General features: G+C 41.6%; 1 protein-coding gene across 2 annotated transcripts; it reads right to left on the bottom strand.

Moving 5' to 3' along the window:
* Window positions 1-1,426: 1,426 nt before the first annotated feature.
* FETUB (fetuin B) lies at window positions 1,427-17,175 on the bottom strand. Of its 2 annotated transcripts, XM_045583775.1 has the most exons (8): window positions 17,017-17,175; window positions 11,499-11,724; window positions 10,535-10,645; window positions 9,274-9,361; window positions 7,234-7,397; window positions 6,426-6,521; window positions 2,781-2,864; window positions 1,427-1,884 (listed from the first exon to the last, which is right to left on the bottom strand). In XM_045583775.1, exons 2-8 carry the CDS (start codon window positions 11,721-11,723, stop codon window positions 1,507-1,509), a joined length of 1,146 nt encoding a protein of 381 aa, XP_045439731.1. In that variant the 5' UTR covers window position 11,724; window positions 17,017-17,175; the 3' UTR covers window positions 1,427-1,506. The 2 variants fall into 2 exon arrangements, with proteins under 2 accessions (XP_045439731.1, XP_036299736.1); XM_036443843.2 differs by lacking the exon at window positions 17,017-17,175 and having other exon boundaries at window positions 11,499-11,781.
* Window positions 17,176-19,824: the final 2,649 nt, after the last annotated feature.

Genomic DNA, 19,824 nt, shown 5'->3' with positions numbered 1-19,824 from the left:
TTTCTTTTGTTTGTGATCTGTTTCCTTGTCTCAGCATTTTTGCAGCTTCCCTGAGTTGGTAGCCTTAAAGGTCTCTGTGTTCTGCTTGGATTGGGGCGGAGTTTCAGGGTGGAGCCTACAGCCTTGGCTTCCGTCAGCCACACCCTATGCGGCTCCTGAGTCTCAGTGTTTCTCAGGGTCCTTCAGTACTTGTTGCAAGCATCTCTGAGAGTGAGGTGCCCTCGAGTTTCGCCTGCTACCAAACAGTCTAATCTCTCCCCCAATGAGCCCAGAACTGGGGTTCAGTTCAGTTGGAAGTGGGATTGGAAGTGGGGTTCAGAGCAGTCTGGAGCTTTTGGCTCCTTCCCGCCAGGGCAATTCCATAGCACAGCCAACCATCCCTTCTCTGCAAGCAATGTGCATGCCTTCAGGGGCTCTGCCTTTCACCGCTCCCCCGGGTTTCTGCCTTACAGCCCAGTCTCCCTCTGTATGAGCCTGGGTCCCCAGGGTCTGGCCTAGAACTGGGGTTCAGTGCAGTCAGAACTGGGGCTCAGCACAGTCCGGAGCTTTTGTCTCCTTCCCGCTAGGGCAATCTAGCAGCAGAGTCTATAGTCCGTCCTCTGTGTGCAATGTGCGTGCCTCCGGGGACTCTGCCTTTTGCCGCTCCCCTGCTATTCTGCCTCACAGCCCAAGCTTCCTCTATATGAGCCTGGGTCCCCAGGGACTGGCCTAGAACTGGGGTTCAGTGTTGTCGGGTCTAGGGTTCAGCACAGTCTGGAGCTTTTATCTCCTTCCTGCTAGGGAATGCTAGCCAGGCACTCAGTCTCCCCCTCCACTCCAGCTCGGTCCTCTCGGCGCGCAGCATGTCTCTGTACCTTAGGCTTTTACAGCTCCTCTGATTTTCCTTCTGGTTTTCTCTTTCCTTCTTGTTGTAGAATTTCCAGTCAGTCGACTTTCCTATAGTTCTGGGTAATGTCCATTTTATATTTTAGTTGTATTTTATTGAAATTGTAGTGTGCGGCTGCGATTAGATGTTTACCTGTGCAGCCATCTTGGATCCTCCCCTGGGAAATTCTACCTTTAGGTTGAAGTTTGTGCCAACAGCATCTGGTCAATACTTAGTGTTGAAATAATTATGGAGTAGAAGGAACATGAAACTCTGTGATGACTCTCAGGCTCTTGGTGTCCTTCCATTTTTATCTAATTTTGATAAAAAGAATCACAATATGCTCTTGCTCAGATAGAGGAGGGTATTCCTACGTATGGCAGGTCCCACATCAGAGACATTTGGCTAAAAGTCAGTAATCGTTACAAAGGGAAAGGTGAAAGACATAAGGCAAATATTCATGCAATGATATCTTGGATGGTTTAGGAAGCATGCAGCTCAGTGTACAAGTGGAGGGTGTAATCCCATTCCCACTTTCAGCCAAAATGATAAGACCAAGAGGACTCAAAAGGACACACTTTATTAGCTATTCTCTATGTTCAAACCCTCTCTCTCTTTCTGTCTCCTTTCCCCATTACCTCTCATCTCCTGTCGATCATCACGTAATCACGGAATTCTCTATGTGATTCTGATGGTGGGAGAATAATAGGGTTACTAAAATAGGCTCGTCCAGGACACTCAGTAGAGGGTTGTTCTTCTTTGGGGAAAGGTAGGACAATCAGCTTCTTAAACAAAGGTGCCCGGAAGAGGAAGTCAACATCGAGGGGTTCTCCCTGGGGATTTGTGGTTAGATCCAAGTGCACAGGGAAGGCTTCCTCAGGATCCACTTCCTGAGATTCTGCATCATCCAGCTCAGGAAGGTACTGGACAGATCCATTTAACACAGCTTTGGAGGGTGCCTGTGCAGGTTTTTTGTTTCTCCGGTAAACAGCAAATTTTCGCTTTCCAGGTATGAGAGCCTGAAATAAAAATGGTTTCAATAAGGGAATGTTCCCTACAGAATTCTCTGCTGTCGCTGGTGCCAGGCTAAGCTGTTCTATACCTTTCTGATGGAATGTTTCAAGGGAAGCCAGCTAGAGAGATGGGCCTCGGGTTAAAGGGTTATAAAGCAAAACAGATAAGGGCCAGGGGAAACCAAGACTGGTAGAAGCTTGATTGCTAGCTTAATCCAGAGAACTTAAATGGCGTATTCAAAGTCCCTAGTGGACTGTTTTCCTGCTCCTAGTATGGCAGCAAAAGCACCTTTACTAATTGTTTATTCTTTGCCAGGACCAATTTAGCAACTTTTATCCAAGTCTTCTCACTTATTTCTCACATGGAACTGAATGAAGTAAGCATTGCAAGCCCATTCATAGATGAAGCAACCATGACTCAGAGAGGTAAGAATTTGCCAATGGTCACACAGCTCATAGGTAGCAGAGCAGGACTGGATGGAACCCAGGTGGCCTCTCTCAACAACCCTATCAACTATATCAGGCTGTATCATATTAAGTGCTCAATAAATATTTCTGGAAAGGGACCAAGTATTTCCATGGAAACAACTTCTCCCGTCAGTTCAGGGTAAGGGTCTTTGGGATACTGAATTTAATGTCTCAGGGCCTGAGCCATCCCAGCTCAGAGGTCCTTATATCTGAAAGTTGTAATTATTCTGCAGGAACAAAATGAGACTAAAACAAAGAGTGAAAGGTCTTTAACTATCTATCCTATAATTGTGAAATCAGGGCAGCCTAAATAAAATGGTGATCATGGATCTTAGGAAAATAAAATGAGAGAATGAGGTAGGGAGAGCTAAAACATAGATATTCTGCTTTTTTTCTTCACAGAAAGACAAACAATTAGAATTTTAAAAAAATACCTGTGATTTAAAGAAGTCACAATTTATATTGACAAGCTTTACTTCAAATCTTCGACCCAGAGAACCTCTGCAAATACCAACAGGCTAAAAAAAAGAGAGAAAAGATACAAAGCTGTTTGAGTTTTAAAATTATCGATGAACATAAGTGGAAAACAACTTGCTTTCTGCTTATTTGGACAAACAGCCAATCAATATTATATGCTACTACCATGCAATAGGTAAGCCCTGAGCCAGTTATCTCTAAACTAGTGACCTGGTGCACAGATTTGTGCACATTGAAAGGAAATTAATTAGAAGGTGGCTGGCGGAGTGGGACTGGACATGCCCTGGAGCCAACCTCCCGTGGTTCCTTCCTGGCCAGTACCATGGAGTGGCACCATGCCTTGAACGTCTGTGGAATGAGTGGGGTTGCTCTGGTTGGTGGGGTTCCTTGGCCTGGTCTGTGGGGATAGGGCCAAAACTGGTTCTCTGACTTCCCCTGGGGGGTTCCAGAGTGCGAGAGGACACTCTGAAAAGTTGCTGTCATACAGGATATGGAATGCAAATGCAAGTGTGCAGTAAACCAGATTCTGGCCGACAGTTCCCTAGCAACAACATAACCCACAACCAAAGGGGGAATCATGTGGCTCCAATAGGAAGTGGGCTTCCTCCTCTCTGGTTTCAGGGTGCGTCACCCAAGAACTGCCCCTGCCAAGTCACTGCAGCTTGGCAGCTCCTGCATTGAGCATCTTCCCCCTGGTGGTCAGTGTGTATCATAATGTTCAGTTGGGTGGAGGGAGGGACACTTAGCAAATTAGCCTTTTATATATGTACTAGTAGATTATCCCTCCAGGTAACCACCTAACAAGTCTAAATTGCCTCCAATGACGGAAATTTTAAAACTTTTTAAGGAACAAAATTTACTAGAAAATTCTTTATATGAAGTAGAAATCTGTGTCTACACAGTACCTCTTGGCCCTATTTCTACCCTTGGGTCAATTAAAAAATTTGTTCTCAATTCTCATGGAGCAGCCCTTTATGTATGTTCCATCTGAGTTAACTCTTGTGGATGAAAGGGGCCACAAGCTAACCTGACAAGCTCAGAGAAGGCCTGCATGGCAGTCTTGCGAACTCAAAGATCTGAAATAATCACAAAGGATGGTCTGAAATTAAAACTTTAACTAAAGGCACTTTATAGTGGGTAGTCATGTCCTGGCCAATATCTTCCCTGACAAATGTCAATCTTTACCTTAACTGAAACCTATTGTCTTTTTGCATTTAAGATAACATACCTAAAATGTCAGCTTAACTTGTGTCTTCCCCTTTTCTGGATTCCTCAGGGCACAACCAAATGTTTACAATTATCAGTGGGATAATTATAAGGACAGAGACCATAAATGCTTTCATTGTTATTGTTATCATGTTAATTGTTAACTGTTAACTATCCTGTATCCACCTAAATTAAAAAGTATAATTGTTGACATTAACTATCCTGCACCCAAATAAGTAAAAGAATTATCTATCATTTTACTTTTACTTTTTATTCAATCTAAGATTCCTCCACAGCTTTGCTTTCTCCCACCTCCCTAATCTATCACCAATGGATTTTATGTAACCCATTTACATCTCCTCCTTTGATTGTAATGTATAAAACAAAGTGAAAAACTGCCATTCTCCTAAGCATTATCCAAATCTGTTGAGAATTCTGCTTCTCAGGAATTGTGGACAATTTGGCATAAATAAACAAAAAATTCTTTACAGGTTTGAATGCTTTCATGTTAACACTCTTCTCAGACAAAACCACTATGGGCTCCTTCAATTTTTTCTTTATTTAAAAATAAAATAATTTTGTTTTCTTAATACACATGTAATAGTTATTTAGAATATGGATAAACAGAAAGAAAATAAAAAGATCTATAATTGCATGGAAGGAACCTGTTTCCTACAATGATTTGATTTATTTTCTTCTAATATTTTTTCTATGCATATATATAATAAAAATTATGTACTTAACATGTGAAAAATTTTGTTTTGACACAATAAACCAAAAGATCATTTGATTCTTCCCTGGAACTCAGAAAAGCACAAGCTTGGACCATTGGTGTGGCTTAGGCTAATTTTCCAAATATTGTTAATGAAATTCATCTAGGGAATGTCACAGAGCTAAGAATTTTCTTTCAGGCCTACATATTCAGCATCTCCAAGGAGGAGGTCTGTTATTCTGTGTTTTGTTTTGTTTTTTAATACTCATCAGAGGATATTTTTTCACTGCTTTTTAGAGAGAGTGGACCAGAGGGAGATGGAGAGGAACAAAGTGAGGGATAGGGAGAGACAGAGGGAGAGGGCATGCTCACAGCCGAGGGCAGGCCCTCACCAGCAGTCCTGCCTTTGCGTGTGAGCTGCAGAGGAAACACCTTTTCTCTCAGTTCATTGGCTAAGCTCCCTGTATGCCTCTCACAGTGTTCTTGGTAACTTGCCTAATAAGAATCCAAGAAGGTGATCTAGGGTTTTTCCACCACACTCCTGGAGGAAAAAAATAAAGGTCCACTGCTGAAGGGTCTAAGAAATGTCATATCCTGCCCTAGCTGATTTGGGGCCTTGGCCTGCCAACCAGAGTCTGGGTTGATTCTGGTCAAGGGCATGTACGTAGGTTGCAAGCTCCTCCTTGGCTGGGGCTCAGGTCTAGGCTCATGCAGGAGGCAACCAATTGAAATGTCCTTCTCATGTTGATGTTTCTTTCTGTCTTTCCCTCTCTCTTCCACATTCTCTAAATATCAATGGAAAAATATCCTCAGGTGAAGATGGAGAGGGTGAAAAATATCCTCAGGTGAAGATTAAAAAAAAAAAGGTCATATCCTACAAAAGAAACATCTTGAAAATGCTTAAAGAAAGTTGTCATTTTTTCATGGTGAAGGAACTGGAATCCATGTTGATGAAAATACATTGGCAGCTGCAGTGGCCAGCAGTGGCAGCAGCAGCAGGATGATGGAAGTGGTGTCTTCCCTGATCAGCCAGGTTGCCTCCTGCAGAGGGAGACCTGCTGATGGCTTAGGCCCACAGGGAGTAGGCTTAAGCCATCAGTAGGACATCCCCTGAGGGCTCCCGTACTGTGAGAGGGGGCAGGATGAGCTAACCGACACCCTCCGCCCCCACCCCAGTGTATGAATTTTATGCACTGGGCCTCTAGTAAGTAAATAAGTGGAGAAAAGACTTTGATGCACTTTGTCCATTATGTTACCAAACAATGTGCCAACTGGCATCCCACCAGGTAGGTCAGATGGCTTCAAAACACCCTCTCCATCTTAGATGCATTCTTTCAAATATGTCCTATTTAACTTTTTCCTTCTTAAGGAATAGTCCAAGGAATAAAACTGTATTCCAAATGTAACTGTATTTGTTCAGATATAAGTAGGACCACAATCAACCACTGAGGAAGTTTCTCTATATTTTACAGCCTCTATGATCTTTTTCTGCAAAGGCTGATGAAAATTGTATTTACAATAAAACATTATTGCATCTGAGCCACCACAACCTCTAATTAGTCAGTTACTCCTTGAGAAGAGAAAAGTGTCTTTGACAACTCATATATAATTTATGCTCAATACATACTTATAGATGATCTGAGAACACAAATCTTAAATTATAAAGACATTCAGGAATACTCACCCCAGAGTCAGTGGGCTGATATCCACAAATGGTGGTGTCGATACATGGTGACTCTTTGATTAAATATTCCACAAAGTAGGAGAGGCCAAACATCCACTGGTATGAGACAAAAGTTGAGAAATAAAAATCAAACCTCTCTATGTAGAGAAACAGCTGAGGTTTGGCAACATTATATTTACAGAAACCATTCATTCCCTGAGTCATTGTCAATACAGGTCTTCTGTTGTCCCTGTAATTCCCACCATGATTAAAACCTGTATTATGATTTCATTATTTAGAAAACATAATCAGCATTTTTTTTCTCCCCTTTTAAAAATTTGAATGGATTCTAAAAACCTTTCCTTGGGTAAGCTTACTTTTCTTCAAGTAGTTTTGCTTTTAGATTAGTTTTTCTTTATATGATAAATATCAACATAATTCAAATACAGATGAGCCTCCATTTCTCCTAATCCACAAAACTCAGCATCTACTCCAGGCCTTGACCTGATAAATCCATGGTCAATCAGATATGAGAATGTAGCAGTAAATAGTGAACCTAGGTAGAATAAAACAAGGAGACTCTGAGTCCATTTCTATTCATGCCTTAAAGGCAATGAGGTAAAATCAAATCCCAAAACTCCTGTAGAAATTTCATGGACTAACTTAGAAACTGAAACATAATTGATTGAATGTGCATCAGGTCTACCAAAGCAGGGAGTAAAGATTGGATTATAACCAAAAGAAGTACCTTAATATTCTCCTCTCAGTTTAGAAATCGATAGCTACAGCCATGAGACATTGTGAGTATAACTGGGAATTTCCACCTTACCTGGCTAGAAGCATGGGTGACTTTGACAAGAGAATACTGCTCCGATTCACTGTCCCTGTTGTATCTTTCAAGAGTCTCAGTGGCAGTTTCCAGAACTTTGGGATCTGACAAGTTAGCAGGAATGGGGCAGTCGGGACACATATTTTGAATCTTACTTCGAGAAACTGTTGATGCCAAAGAGAGTAGTTTAAAAATAAAGTTCTTTAATGTTTTTTTAATCCTCTAAATCATATGACCACAACAGAATCAGAGATTAAACAAAAAAGATATTCAGTTTTGGAAGGCATGGCGTGGAAAGGCATTATCTGGAATGAAATTTAGCTATCAGCAGGGCGTTTTCTGCAGTAAGCATGTATTCCTTCAATCATGTATTAAAGAAATCAAAGCAAGATTTTTTTTTACCTTACACAACTGTATTTATGCTAGGATTTTTGTTGTGTAAACTGAATGTTTTTTGTTCAAAAACACATATGTGTTTATATTGATATAAACCTTCCCCCCTCCTATTTGTAGCTCAATACCTTCTATCATCATTGCCTCTGTAAACCAGCTGAGTATCTTAAAAGGTTGGGATGTTAGTAATGGTATATTTTATTCATTTCTTAATCTCCAAACACAAAGTGCTTTGAAATGCTTGTTGAGTGAATGAAAGAGTGACATATGAAAGGTAAAAGCACTCTCTCTGATTCAAAAATACAAATCAGCCAGAAATTGGCCAACTTATTGTATGATTGGCTAGAATAATCATTCTAAGAATTTCTGACTGAGAGAAACTGGGGGTTACAAAACTAGAGTGAAAGTCAGTCTAGGAACTTCTCTGCAAGTTGTTTTTACAGAGCAAAACAGTTGATCAATTATGCATTTATTTGGGTGTATTTGGGTATTCTTTGGGGAGTTACATCCACAGTTTGTCACTCATGGCACCATCCCCATGTGTCACTTTCTGACCTCCCATACCTCTGGTACCTGAGACTTTTGAGTCCTAATCTGTTTTATTAGTTGATGCTCTCTAACTTAAGTAAATCTTATCTTCTCAACCAAGAAGCTTCAACTGTGGCTAATACAACATTTATTCTGTTGCCTTGTTTCTCAAAGGAGCTAGCAGCAGTGTTATAACAGGAGCTTGTTAGAAATGTAGACTCTCAGGCCCTACCACAGAACTGTGGAATGAGAGTCCATACTTGAACAAGATCCACCAGGGGAGTCACATGCACCTATTAGTTTGACAAGTAGCCATATCCAATTTTCCTATGCCTTGGATGCTTGCTTTCTAAAGAAGGACCCAGAATGAATACATGTGCATATTTGAAATGTCATTAGTTTCATCCTCATTCTTAGTTCATTTGCTCAACAATATATGGACTCCTTACACTTGCTAGGAACTTGGGGGAGGCTGTAGCAGGAAGAAATAAGTTGTAAAATATTCTGCATGAAATAAAATAGAAGACTTCAAATCAAGGCAGTTTATAGTCTGTGCTCCGTGAGTGATTAGGTTAAAGTTTCATTGGAATGAGAACAGGAGAGTTTGTTCCTTTCTTGAATAGAGAACATTATAGAAGAACATTATAGAGAACATTGGTGGTGATCCTTAAAGAATAAATATGAGTTACAAGGGAGGGGGTATCAGAGGAGGGCATCCTCAGCAGAGGGAAAGATACAAGCAAGATGCAGAGATTGGAAAGTGCGATGAATATTCAGAAAAGCGTAGTGTTTTCAGTTGAATGAAGTACAGAAGTGATGTAGTCAGGGAAGTAATGGCAGAGATAGCTAGAAAGGGAGCTTAGGACCAGTGTAGAGATGATCCTACTTATGTCAGACTAAAAATTTAGGATTTAATTCAATATTCATGAATAAACTATTGCAGGTAATTTAGGAAGACTAATTATGGGAAGAAGAGCAGTGCAAGTTGAATTTCACAGAGGAAGCAAATATCGGGTATATTAAGAACCTGGCTTTGGTATGAATAGGAAATAAGATCAGGGGCTTAATTCACTTTTTCCATCTTTCACTAAAATGAACAAAATCAGAGCGCTCTCTTACCTGGGCGAAGAGTACAGTTATAAGCAGGTAAATAAAGAATTCTTAGTGGCATGTTCACATAATATAATGCTTTGCATTGGCCATAAACCTGAAACCAACAAACATATTTTATGACATCAAGGTACAAACTCTGACTTTTTAAAATACCCCCAAAATGAAATTGGACATTTTATTTTTATTTTCAAGTCTCTTCAATGGTCATCTTTAAAAGGATCAATTCTCAGGCCATTTAGGTCTTAAGATTTCAGAAAATTCTTCCACAGCACTTCTGAGAACTTCATACTGTAAGTCCTTCCATTTCCCAATCTCAATACTAATACTTCACATTAGTATTCATTTTTTTAAAAAAAAGAAACACACACACACACAAAACAACAACAACAACAACAAAAAACACAAAAACACCCACACAAATAAAAATCTCTCCCTTTACTACTTCCACAGTCTTCCTGAAGCATGCATCCGGAGCACTACAGCTCAGATCTTTTTCTCACAATTTAAACACAGGCTTGGAGCCTACAGAAGGGTCTTGGAAGTAGGAAACAATTTGGGAGTCATAACCCCATTAGGACTCTCAGAAATTCCCCAATTAAACTCTGTTTTGTCCAATAGAATTGGAATAACCACAGGGACACTATTGTCAAGAGATTATAAAGAAGGATATTTAAAAGATGGCTAGGGTTTGGCCCACATGGCTCAGTGGTTGAGCATTGACTTATTCCCAGACAGGGCACATGCCCAGGTTTTGGGCTCTATCCAACAATGTGGGATATGCAGGATGAACCCAGTGTCAGATATGCAGAGGGCAGCCAATCAATGATTCTCTCTAATCACTGATGTCTCTATCTCTCTCTCCCTCTCTCTACCTTTCTGAAATCAATAAAAATATATTTAAAAAAATAAAAGATCGCTAGAGACATAGAAACATGGAAGAGATTGATGAATCTCAGAGGGAAGGTGGGGGTAGGTAGGTAGGTGGTAGGAAGAGATTAACCAAAGAACTTATATGCATATATGCATAACCCATGGACACAGACAATAGTGTGGTAAAGGCCTGGGGGACAAAGACAGACTAGAGAGTGTAAATGGGGGCGGGGGGGGGGGGGGGGGGGGGGGGGGGAAGGAAGCAAGACATCTGTAATAATTTCAACATTAAAGATAAATTTTAAAAATAAAAGATGGCACACAATGAGCCATCTTCACCCTGTAGACAGAGGACACTCTGCTTCTACCCTAGAGTTCCTGGGACACAAACACTTACCTGTTCGTGCATGGGCCTCTCCTTACATTCCCTCCACGGCTTCTTGCTGAGCACATGGCAAGTAGTGCTTAGTACGTCCAGTGTGAAATAGAACAGAGATCCCAGACCATCCTATGGGAAGGGGTGAAAAAATGTACCACAGCCCACATGAAGCAGAAACCTCTAAAGGCAGGTCAAAAAATGTTTCTGATTTATGGCAGTGGCTATCATGTTTGTAATTATGTTTTATAGATTGTGGGACACTGGACAAGTGTCAGAGTAAGATACTATTAGCACTTGTTTCTGTTAACAGTAAAAGCATGTAGTACAACCCAGATGAGGGGAGCAGAGACTTCTCAGCAGGTTTCCAACTTGGAAAGCACCTGCCAATGCCGAGAACCAATTCCAGCATGTAATAATACAAGAGTTTTACCAAAAGGTTGGTGAAGCTTGAGGAGCTCACAGGGTTGAGTCACATGTAATTTACCTGTTGGAAGCGGCTAAAAGGCACTCCCCCCAAGCCTGAATAGGATTGTTAACTGCCAGACAGCTCAGGATATTTTATTGCCTCCTGTTGGCCAAACACCTGAACAGCTGCAGGCTAGTCCCGAAACTGACAATCTCTGTAAACCCTTTGATACCTTACCCTTTGAAGTATATATTTCCACCTTGCCTTGGGACAAATTGTGTTTAATAAAAGCAGGGGTCCTTGGTCAAGGGTAGAATCTTCTAGCTCCTCAACTGGAAGCTCCTCTGACTCCCAATGCCTATCAAAAATATTTTTCATCCATGGACTCTTTAATCATCTATGCGTAGCCCTTTCTCCAGAATGCTGAACCCTTTGTAAGGCAGGGGGGAAAGAACCCCAGTAATTGATGTCCAAACGAGGGGCTCCAACATGCCAACATGTCCCTAGATATCTACCCCCTAGCTGGCCTATGCAGCTTGTGCAAATACCTGCCCCAGATAAGGGATTGTTACTTGCCTGTTTGTGTTCTTGGACAGCGCTCACTCGGTTGAGGCTCAGCACATAGCCTTCCTTTAGGTCGTTATTGATGTCCTGAAGGACAAATGCCGCCATAGCCAGCATATCTGCATCATTGCAGCCACGAAGGAAGAAAGGCGAGTGTCTGGGGACCTCCTGGGGCACAGATGTAGTGCTGCAGCACAGGGCCAAGATGCTGAGCACCAGGAGTAGTAGTAGACCCATTCTGTGAGGAACAAGACCCAGCATGGTTCAGTATGTGGAGCTGTGAGGATGGGATACTTATAGGACTCTGTAAGGCCAATGTGAGTAGTTTTATAATCACAATCTGAACCTTGGACCAGAAATTTAAAAACAATGTCCCATTTTATCTCCTTGAACTCTAAATGGAGATTTCCATGAGTCAGCACTTTGGATGGGATTTGCCAATGTCTTAGACAGCTGAGCAAACTCTTATTCATACATACAACCAAACAAACTTACATATCCTGACCCTTTCCCTAGAATCCATAATGACTGAGCATTCACAGATGTACAGTCTTACAGCTTCTCAACACATATTATATGTTAACAGCTCTCCAAAGCTTTGAGGTGAAGAAATCTATTTATATCTCAGTGTCCTACATTATTTGACTATAAGAGATGTCTTTGCAATACTTTACTAACCCACAGAATATAATTGGGAATTATTGCACTAGTTGATAAGGATTGCTATCTGTGAGGTGTTTTTTTCCTATCCAACAGTATGAAGATTTTTAACTGGAAGTGAAGATATTTCAAATGGATTGGGGGGAAAAAATGACTAGCCTAAACCAAAATTCAGGGTATGGTAAGTCATGGCTGATAACAATGAACTAAACCTAAGCAAGGCATTTAATGTTACCCATGTTTATTTAAAACTTTAATTTCACACTAAACTTAAATAAATCTTATCATTTGTGTCACTAGTTAGGATTACTGTACTATAATTAGCTACTATGATACAATTTAAATTTTTATTAAAAAGTTGAGTGGGAAATAGTTTTTTCTTATTTGATAACCAAGACATAGCATTGTAGGTCGTTTGGTGGCAGTATATAAATAAACTCACTAAAAGTACCCTTAGTGGGAATTTAGTGAATCTAACTAGCACATGTCATCCAAGAAAACTGAAGTGTAGGAAGGTGGAGTGCATAAACAAAAATTATAATTGAATTAGTGGCAGAACCAGAACAGAAATCTTCTAGTTTAGAATTCTTTTTATCAAACCAAGCATTATAAAAGTAGCTTAATTGTAACTCTTTCAATTACCAACTAAATAAACTTGGAAAGTCACTTAAACACTATAAGCCTCAGTAGCCAGATCTGTAAAATGGGCTTATCATAGAACCCAACTCAAAGGATATTATGTACATGGAGGACTAGACACACACTTGGCACACAGTGGTAACTTTGTTATAAGTATAGTTAGGGTAGTTACTTAAAATTCTACAGGCACTTATTGAACACCTCCACAATGCCAGGAACTGTAATCAGGGTTAATAAGATTAATTAGATTAATAATATACAGTCCCTAACTAATTTCTGCAAGCCAATAAACAGTTTCAGAGTCTTTATTTAAAAACCTAAATCTAATAAGCACAGGTCCTTAGAGATAGGCATTAGGCAGTGTTTTCAAATAGGAGCAACACTACGAAATGGATGTGAAAACCAGAAATGGGCTCGGAAACTAGATGTTAAAATTCTGGAATATGCAGGGGGGAGGGGAGGCTTGGGGAAGATTAATGGGAGGGGGGGGGAAGAGACATATGTACTACTATTTGTAATACTTTAAACAATAAAAAAAATCTGGAGTACAACAAAGATTTGCAGTCAGTGAGTGAACAAACATTCACAGGACTGAAGAGATGTATAAAGGTTGGGAAGCACTAGATACAAGATTGAAGAGGGGCCCAAATGGGAGGAGACAGTTTGAGGCCTGAGAAAATGCAGCAAATGTGCATTGTACATTGGTGAAGGCCATTACTGCCACTAAAATGAAATGCAGGACTGAGGGGAAGGCAGGTAGGGGGAGGTGGATAAATGGAGGTGGAAGGAGACCTGACTTAGGGTTGTGAACACACAATGCAATATACAGATGATGTCTTATAGAATGGTACACCTGAAACCTGTATAATTTTATTAACCAACTAGAGGCCCAGTGCATGAATTTCCTCGGCCTGGCCTGTAGGATTGGGATGAAACTGGCTCTCTAACATCCCCCAAGGGGTCCTGGATCGTTAGAGGGCACAGGCCAGGCTAAGGGACCCCCACCAGTGCACAGTCAGGGCTGGGGAGGCATGAAGGAAAGCTCCAGGGCTTGTCTGGCGCATCTAGCTCAGTTCTGATCATCTGGATCCCAGCAGCAAGCTAACCTACTGGTCAGAGCATCTGCCCCCTGGTGGTCAGTGCACGTCATAGTGACTGGTAGGTCAAATGTCTGCCAATCCCCTTCCTCCCTCCCTCGTGGCCAGTGCACATCATAGGGAGTGGTTGAGAGATCTTAGCATATCATTAGCATATTACACTTTGATTGGTTGAACAGTCGATGGGTTGACTGGACACTTAGCATATTAGGCTTTTACTATATAGGATGTCACCCCAATAAATTTAATTTAAAATTTTTAAAAATTTAAAAGGGGAATTAAACATTTATAGGAGAGTAAAACAGACTTTAACTCAATTTCCTGATCTGACCCTTAACTCTGTGACCAAGGGCAAGTAGTATAAGCTTTTTGAAACCCAGTTTCCTCACCTGTGAAGTCAGGTGTAGAACCACACAACTGCTGAGAGCCCTTTCAATTCTGACAGGAGGGCATTCTTGCCTTTCTCTTTACCTGGCCATTTCTAGAAGATATCACTCCTCAAATCCAGTACAATGGAATTTGTTCAGCTCTGCCCAGGGATCAGGGTTTCAGCCCAGTCTCAATCTGACCCCAGCCTCCCTCTAGGTTGTGAAGCATAGGAGCCTTGGGTGCAGTGGCAGAGGGAACAAGCCAGCTTTGGAGTCAGACAGGCTTGGCTTAAATTTCATCTCTGCCATTGCTTAGTAGGGGGCCTAAGACACTGGGTATGCCATAATATTTAGTTTCCTATCCATAAAACAACAGAACTCCCAGTACACACACACACACACACACACACACACAAACACACACAGAGTTGCACTCATTTGTATAAAGGGGACATATTTCCTCTTTCCCTGTGGTTTCCAGCCACATTAAAAAAGTGAAAAGCAACAGATGAAATAACTTGTAATATTTTGCTCAACCTGATGTATTGAAAACATCATTTCAATCTGTAATTGATATAAAAATATGAATGAGCCTTAGTTGGTTTGGTTCAGTGGATAGAGCATTGGCTTGTAGACTGAAGGGTCTCAGGTTTGATTCCAGTCAAGGGCACATACCTCGTTTGCAGGCTCAATTCCCACCCCCAGTTGGGGCACGTGGAGGAGGCAACCAATCAATGGGTCTCTCTGATGTTTCCCTTTTTCTGTCTCTCCCCCTTCCTTCCACTAGCTCCAAACATTAATGAGAAAATATCCTCAGGTGAGGATTAACAAACAAACAAACAAACAATAAATAAATAAATATATAAATAAGAGAGTTTACATTCTTTGTTTCACACTACCACATACCTCAATTTGTTCTAATCTCATTTATGGTGGTCTATAGACTCAAGTGGCCACCCAATGAGACTGCACAGGCTCCTCCCTGTCACAGGAGGTGTACCATTCTATAAGCCTTTTCCTAAGGCTGCTATAAGGACTGGCCATGGGAAAAAAACAATTTCAGGTGCTTGGCACGGCCGTAGCACACAGGACACCTGGAGACAACATCTGCCGTCAGTGCTATGACTGCTCCTGAGTTCTTACCTTGTCTCCCACAATGCAGATCCCAAGTGACTCTGCTGGCTGCCTTTCCCCAGTCTACCTGGATGGAGCCTCCACCAGGTGAGCCAGATAAGGAGAAACAGGGATTTGATTTTTTTCTCCTGGCAGGTGTAATTCAGGGCAGCAATCTAGGATTGGTTTCAGAACAGCATAGGTCAGCCAGGTGAGGCATTGTTTACTACAGAGCTGGGTGAGGTGTGGTGCTTGGGATCTCTGGGCAGTTAGAAATACAGGTACAAAGTCTTGACCTGAAATGGTGAGGTGTATACTTAGAAGAATTGTGCAGCAGCCACAGCTCTAAAATGTCAGGTTGCCTCTGACCTAGTTAGAAATTATCTCTGCAGCTGGTTAGTTGGTTTCTCTCTAATTTTCCCTTTCTCTTTTATCTTTTCTTCTTTCCACATCCCAAATGAACATCTACTCGCTATGCTGCCAAGGCCCAGTGTTACAAATATAATAAATAACACTGATGAATTCTCAGTATGTGCCCAGTCTTGTGCTAAACCCTGCCTTTCTTTTCTCATTTAAGGTCCACAACCAACCCAGGACTGTAGATACCACTGTTATTCCCATTTTATAGATGAGGAAAACTGAGGAACAGTGAGGTTAAGTAGCTTGCCCAAGGTCTTACAGCCAGGGTTTGTGTCTACCTTGTGGTTTTTGAAAGGAAGGCATAGTTCTTGCCTACCAAGAAAGCAACAGAGGGAGAAACTAGCATTATTGGGAAGTTACTTCTCAGAAGAGATTACATTCTATCTGGGGCTTGAAGGATGAATAGGAGTATGCCTGATGGGCAAGGCAGGGAGGGTGACCAGGGAAGTGGGAGCAGGAGAAATAAAAGCAATGAATGTGAATTACATAGTTTACCTTCTGTCCTGTCAACCCTTTCACTGTCTCCTATTTAACTGGATGGTATTTGTCACTGCCAATCCACCCAGTACCATCAGGCCTCTTTTGGCAGTTTGTCTCCTAAAGTACTCTACATCTGGATACTCTTACTTTCATCAATCATATTTAGGTAATGTATGAAAAACTCAGAATGTTTAGAGCAATTTTTTTAGTATCAAAAATATTCTTAGGATGCTATGAATGCATGGCTCATTAGTTGGAGCTTTGTCCTGTACATCAAAGGATTGCAGGTTTGACTCCCAGTCAGGGCACATACAATAGGCAACTCATGGATGTTGTTTCTTTCTCTCTCCTTCTCTCTCTCTCAAAATTAATAAAAACATATTCTTTTTCCTTGAGGAAAATCTGCCTTATAACATCGAAAGTGGGATTTTTTCCAAGAATCCCTGTGGTGTTGTGGGCTAAAGCACAGACCATGGGCTCGAACGAACCTGGGTTAGAACCCCAGCTCTACCACTCATCAGCAGTGTGACAAAAAGGCTTCTTGCTCTCTCTGCATCTCAGCTTCCTCGTTGATAAATTGAGGCCACAGTGAATCCATAGGATGGATGTGAGGGTAAGATGGGATCCCACACAAAAGTACCTGAGACGCTTCACCTTCAGCATCTCACCAAAGAAAATCTAAAGGAGAGAATCCATAAGATAAGAGGGGACGAGAAGGCCAGTAGGATCTCCACACGTAGGTCTCATACTCACAGTCGTGAAGGAGGGCGGAGGCAGCAGTGCCGGTTTATGAAGAGATGTCAAGGATGTCAGGCTTTCCTGAGAACGCAGGGTCACTCAGGCCTGGGGGTTGACTCAGACAAACCCTATGCACAAGCAACTTATGTATAAACCAGAAGCCTGGTGGCTAATTTACCCTGGGAAGGGACTGCCTCTCCAAGCATCTCCGGAGCCAGGCTGGACAAGTTCTTCCTCTCAGATCACCCTTTTATATTCGGCAACCAGATGTTGTGGTCACTCCAGAACACCAGGCAACAATGCACTTGGCTAAGCCACAGCCTTCAATAGTGGCTTCCACTGCCAGGCATACACCCTAGTTCCTGAATGACAGGTGGGGTCCTGGGCAGAACTGCCCAGAGCCTGGGTCAGACCTGGGCACTTCCCAAGTTACCGCATCAACACCTTTCGAAGGCAACTCGGAGGGTGTGGCCTCCCTTCAGATGGCTTCCTTCACCCAGAGGTACCGGTTCTCATGGGTTTCACTCCCAGTGGGTGGATTTATTGTTAAATTCTACTCTAACCGATACTGCCCATACACAGGAAAGGGAAGCAGCACTGCCAAGAGTCTACTGTGTGCCAGCACTGCTGAGTCCAGGTACTTACATTTAATCCTCATGACGTCTTGTTGGGAGGTATCTTCATTCCCATTTGATGACTTGGTCACGCAAAGCATGTCTGCTTTCTAATACCCCCCGTGTGGCAACATCTGCTAAACTAACAACCAGACCTGTTCTGATGGATGGCTGCAGCCCTGGCACATTTTCTTTCAGGGGAAACTCAGCTAAGAGCACGAAGAGACAATTATCAATTAAGCTTATCTGCAGTGCATTAGAAGCAGGAATAAGGGTTCTGTTCTCCAAGATGTAACACCTCAATTATGCCTATTGCTGGTAATTACCACTTATCAGCTGAACTGAGCAATTCCTGTTGGTACTACTAGAGTAAGGATGAATGGGGAGGAACGTGGAGGGCTGGGGATGAGAATACAAGGATGGGTTAGCAGAGAAAGAGTGAGTGGAATTTAACATTTTCTGCCCCTGCCACGCTACACTAGTATCTTCTGGTTAGCAGGAAATGAACAGAGAACAACATATCTGAAGTTATTTTCTTTGTTTATGAGCATGACCTTGCACTTTTTAATGTTCACAAAGTTTGATTATTTATTTATTTTACTTTCAAAACACAGTTGAGAAGTTCTGGGTGAATCTAAGCAGTATCTTGGCAGTATTGGGTGTAACTTTCACACAGGAAGCTGCTCAAAAGCTTGAGAAATTGTCCCTGTAACTTTTCTAACAACCAGTTCCCTCATCTTGAAAATAAAAATAAGAAACTCTCTCTTTAAAAAAAATCTCTTTATTGTTGAAAATATTACATATGTCCCCTTTTTTCCCTACCATTGACTCTTTTTTGCCTGCCCCCCTCAGGCCTGTATCACCTCTGTGTCCATGGGTTATGCATATATGCATGCAAGGTCTTTGGTTGCAAAAACATCTCTCTCTGAGGATTAGTGATACTGAAGTCTTTGTGGCACTGGAAACGTGTTTCTCTTCCATTCTTGTAAGAAGATGCCCTTTCTGCATGCTGTGGGATGCATATCTTATCACAGATATGATGAGCATTGGAAATTGAAGTGTCCTGAGAGATAGGCTGGCCAATACCCGCTGTCTTTAAGTGAAACAGCCAGTTTTGAGAAATTAAATGACCTGCCCAAGACAATACATCCAGCCAAGGTGACCCAGCATTGGGTTACAGTGCTCTTCTCAGTGAGTATGTGGTATTTTTTGTCTTCATTGTGGATCTTGAGTCAATATTCAAATAGACTACTATTCATTAACCACAGTGCAAAATCAATATACACTCCCAAAACTTTGACCCAGTTTCTGCTAATACAAGAGTTTTGGCCTCTGGTGGCCTTTCATCAGAGAGCAATAACGTCAGAGATTAATTTTTTTTTATTCTTCTTCTCAGTGTAGACACTGGCCTTGGAGGTAGGCACTCCAAAGAGGACCTCTGATGTGTGGTGTAGTGGAAAGTTGGGTAGACTTGTTGGATGGGTTCTGTTAGAGCTGTGTGACATCAATCACAGGTGCAATTTATTTTTTCTGACAGTTTTTTCATCAATAAAAAACAGAAACAACATGCATATTTCACAAGACTAACTGCAACCCAGCGTGTGATACATGCCCAACCAATCATAAGTCTTAATACTTGGGTATTTTTTTCTTCTTCCTTTTTGATACAAAAGCATTTATGCCTATATGGAGCTGAGTGGAGAGTTTAGAAAATGAAATATAAGTTGCTTAAATATTTTTCTCATTAAAACAACATTATCAAAGCAATTTATGTATATTTAGAATAATTTAAAAAAAAAACAGAAGGAAAATGGTAATATTCTATTACAATGTTAATAGTTGATGGATATCCTTCTAGATTTTCTTCTATGAATATATCATGTGAGCTTTTATATAAAACTAGTAGCCCTGCACACGAATCTGTGCACCAGTAGCTCTCTGCAAGGCCTGGCTGCTCCACACCCGCTGCCCAGAGGCTCTCCACAATCCAGAGGCCCATCGGTGGCTGGGGAGGGAACGCTTGCCTCAACGCCACAGTGATGAAGCCAGCATTCTGGCAGGCTGCTCATGCTGCCCGCTCTCAGTAGATGCCCACCCAGGACTGGGGTACTCTGGCGGGGCTGAGAGGACTGAGTGCCGCCATCTTGTGGCTATGGGTGCCACCATCTTTGTGATGGAGTGGGTTAATTTGCATATTACCCTTTTATTA

Source organism: Pipistrellus kuhlii, unplaced genomic scaffold (genome assembly GCF_014108245.1).
Source record: "Pipistrellus kuhlii isolate mPipKuh1 unplaced genomic scaffold, mPipKuh1.p scaffold_m20_p_2, whole genome shotgun sequence".
In the NCBI taxonomy this organism is placed as follows: domain Eukaryota; kingdom Metazoa; phylum Chordata; class Mammalia; order Chiroptera; family Vespertilionidae; genus Pipistrellus; species Pipistrellus kuhlii.
Note: the sequence above shows the minus strand (reverse complement) of the source record. Positions and strands in the feature narration are given on the sequence as shown.

Bases quoted from the DNA above. Each gene is read 5' to 3' on its own strand.
- FETUB (XM_036443843.2), bottom strand. From the start codon at position 11,747: ATGCTGGGTCTTGTTCCTCACAGAATGGGTCTACTACTACTCCTGGTG. The intron at 9,362-10,534 runs GTAAGTGTTTGT...TGTTGGTTTCAG, and splicing joins AGAGGCCCATGCACGAACAG to GTTTATGGCCAATGCAAAGC. The intron at 7,398-9,273 runs GTAAGAGAGCGC...TGGCATCAACAG, and splicing joins TAACTGTACTCTTCGCCCAG to TTTCTCGAAGTAAGATTCAA.